The following is a 2,864-nucleotide window of genomic DNA, read 5'->3' as shown; positions in this document are numbered from 1 at the left end:
GGCTTCATATTTTTGTCCCAAGGCACATATCTCCACTAGAAGATAGGCGAGAAGGGGAAGTAAAAGGAAAGAAGATATCTCTACTAGAGATGAAAATGATACCACAAAAAAGAAAAACAAACAAACAAACAATCAAAGAAAATGGCCACGATGCCTTATTAAAAGAAATTGGGCTCACAAACCCCTTAAAAGGGGTAAAGAGATCCTAAGTGGTGTTAAGGGCTCAAAGTGGGCCCGAATGAAATTGGGTATGTACAATAAGTATAAAGATACAAGGTTTCATTTCATATGAGAATGCCTTGGAAATAAGGAAGTACAACTCAAGTTTGTAAACAAATTGGCAATTTACAGATATAAGTCTCTCAAGTTTGATGATTTGAATAAATTAAAGAGTTTGAAAAAATTAAGGAGACTTTTTTAGATGAAGACAAAATAAATTTTAAGGGGGGTATTGGAAATAAAATTAAACTTTATGCTTATTTTGTTTGGTTCGAGTCATTGAAAAGTTATTTGAATTGGATAATACACCTTTATGAATTCATGCTGTTGGGAAAATATACCACATTAAATACATAAATTGTAATTGATATTGATACACAAACAAGGCTCCATATAAAGCCTATAAATAGTAACATACTCAAGTCATTTTCATTAAGTGGAATCAAAATTTAAATGCATCATAATCTTTCTTCACTTTTACCTGTCTTATACCATATGTGTCATCCAATTTGCATTGTCAACGTGAGATTTCAAGATCGCCTTCTATACACCTCAATTACTCTGACAATGAACTTACGCATAGCTAAGAGTCCTTCATCATCACGATTAATCACCTTTCCATAAACGATATCATTCATATTTTTAAAATTCACCTTGCAGGATTAACATAATCCTTACAAAATAATAGTAATAGTAATTGTGACATAAATAAAAATGGGCAGCCTGCAGGCGACTAGATTTGACAAATTGAATTGAATTTGGGTGTGTAGGGTTGCACTAGAGAGCAGAACATGCCTAGTCCCCCACCCATACACATATTCAATGCCATGAAGAATGATCAGGCATGTCTTGTGATCCATCATGTCGTCTTATTAATAGCTATGCACACATATATAGCTATAGCATCTATCAACCGCCCCTCCTTCTTTAATTTCCTTTTCCTATCTTGTTTGGGGGTGAAAAATGAGGAGCAGCAGAACGTACAACTCAGTGGTCCATGTCCACACACATTAATCACTGTAATTTGACAATTACGTTTCAGTACTCCATCACTAAAGTGATACCTCTAATTCCCACTCCCATTTTCTTTCAAATATTCGATTAACCAAATTAATCTAACTATAATTTCTTATCATAAACATGGACACATGGCAGTATCACATTGGTCAAGCCATACTAATCATCATGCTGACTGAGGGTACACCTGACCTCATGCTTTCAATAGAATCAGAATGGCAGCGCCGTAAATACGCACTAAAATCTTGGTCATACTGGGAATCGGGTCGTTGTAGGAGGCCCGAAAGCCCAAAACGCGTCGTTTGGTCCACCAATGTTTATTCCAAATGTTAACCCCTAACCCGCCATAGTGAAGCTAACTATAGTCAGCCCAAACTTCTTAACCATGGTTAGCTGTCTCGGTCCCAGTAGGCTATGGCCTTTTTATAAGCCTAATCTATATAGAAGAAAATGTAGAGAGGGGGAAGAGAGAGGAAGAGAGAGAAAACTGAACTTGCAAGAAAGCGTTTAGAAAGGAAAAAAAAAAGGAGAGAAGGATTGAAGACGACGATGGCGTTTTACGTAGACGAAGAAGAAGTGTGGAAATGTCCAAAACACCCCTCAAAGCGACGGAGGAACGGGATTTGCCCTATCTGCCTCCGCGACCGTCTTGTTAGTTTGTGCCCCAACTGCGCTAACGTGCGCCCCTGTGCTTGCAGCGCCGCGACGGCGACGTCCTCCTCTTCTTCTTCATCGTCTTCGTCCTCGTTTTCTCTAATCTACGGCACCGGCGTCGGCACCACTGGACGTGTCTCGAACCTCCTCGACAGCGAGCCGGCGTTGCGGCGGTCGAGAACGGTGGCGGCTCCGTTTCTGCGGTCGAGACTGGGCGCCGACAAAGACGCCGGGGAACGGAAGAATCCGCCACTGCCGCCGATTAGCCGGAGAAAGTCTTCGTTCTGGTCGCTGTTCAAGCCTCCGAAGACGAAGAAGCCAGAAGGCGGAGCGAGAGAAGCGGAAGCGAGGAGGAACGAAGTCGAGGAAGCCGAGAGCGTGAGAAGGATGATGCGATCGAGGTCGGTCGGAGTCCCGGTGCTGTCCGATTCTAGCTCCGGAGATGTCAGATCGAAGGCCCGGGGATGGTATTTTCCGAGTCCGATCAAAGCTTTCCGGCAGTCCAAGACTTCAAAGGTCGTTCAAGAACGCTCGCCTTTGTGCAGAGGTTGATTTTTCCAAAAAGAAAAAATCAAAGCTGTTCCATTTTTTTTTTTTAATCAAAATCTGTATGAAAAACTCAGTTTCAGTCTTTTTGTTAATCAGAGAGGAAAATTTTTGTTTATAAATCAAAAATAATAAATTGCATGGATTCTGCATTCAACTTGAGAACTGATTCTGAAAAAATCGACTGCGTTTTGTTAATTATTCAAATGTTATGAGCCTATTAATTGATGAGAATCATGTACGCTGTAACTTGCTGCTGCTGCCAACACCGTAGGATGTGGAATTTGTGTGCAAAAATTGATAATCTTCTGGTTTCATTCAATGAAGGAAATATTTCAATTGCCTTATTGCCATATGATATTATTGTGAAAGCTCACCCACGGAACTTGAAGAATCTTTTACGGGTTAATGCACTGTTATGAATTAAT

At 40.6% G+C, this 2,864-nt stretch overlaps 1 protein-coding gene across 1 annotated transcript; it reads left to right on the top strand.

The window, feature by feature from the left end:
- Positions 1-1,680: 1,680 nt before the first annotated feature.
- LOC131164108 (uncharacterized) lies at positions 1,681-2,593 on the top strand. Its single transcript, XM_058121073.1, has one exon. It carries the CDS (start codon positions 1,786-1,788, stop codon positions 2,440-2,442), a length of 657 nt encoding a protein of 218 aa, XP_057977056.1. The 5' UTR covers positions 1,681-1,785; the 3' UTR covers positions 2,443-2,593.
- The last annotated feature ends 271 nt before the right edge of the window (positions 2,594-2,864 follow it).

Source organism: Malania oleifera, chromosome 9, assembly GCF_029873635.1.
Source record: "Malania oleifera isolate guangnan ecotype guangnan chromosome 9, ASM2987363v1, whole genome shotgun sequence".
NCBI classification, from domain to species: domain Eukaryota; kingdom Viridiplantae; phylum Streptophyta; class Magnoliopsida; order Santalales; family Ximeniaceae; genus Malania; species Malania oleifera.
The sequence above is the reverse complement of the archived record's forward strand: the minus strand, read 5'-3'. Positions and strand labels throughout refer to the sequence as shown.

Coding starts and splice junctions, on each gene's coding strand:
- LOC131164108 (XM_058121073.1), top strand. CDS start 1,786: ATGGCGTTTTACGTAGACGAAGAAGAAGTGTGGAAATGTCCAAAACAC.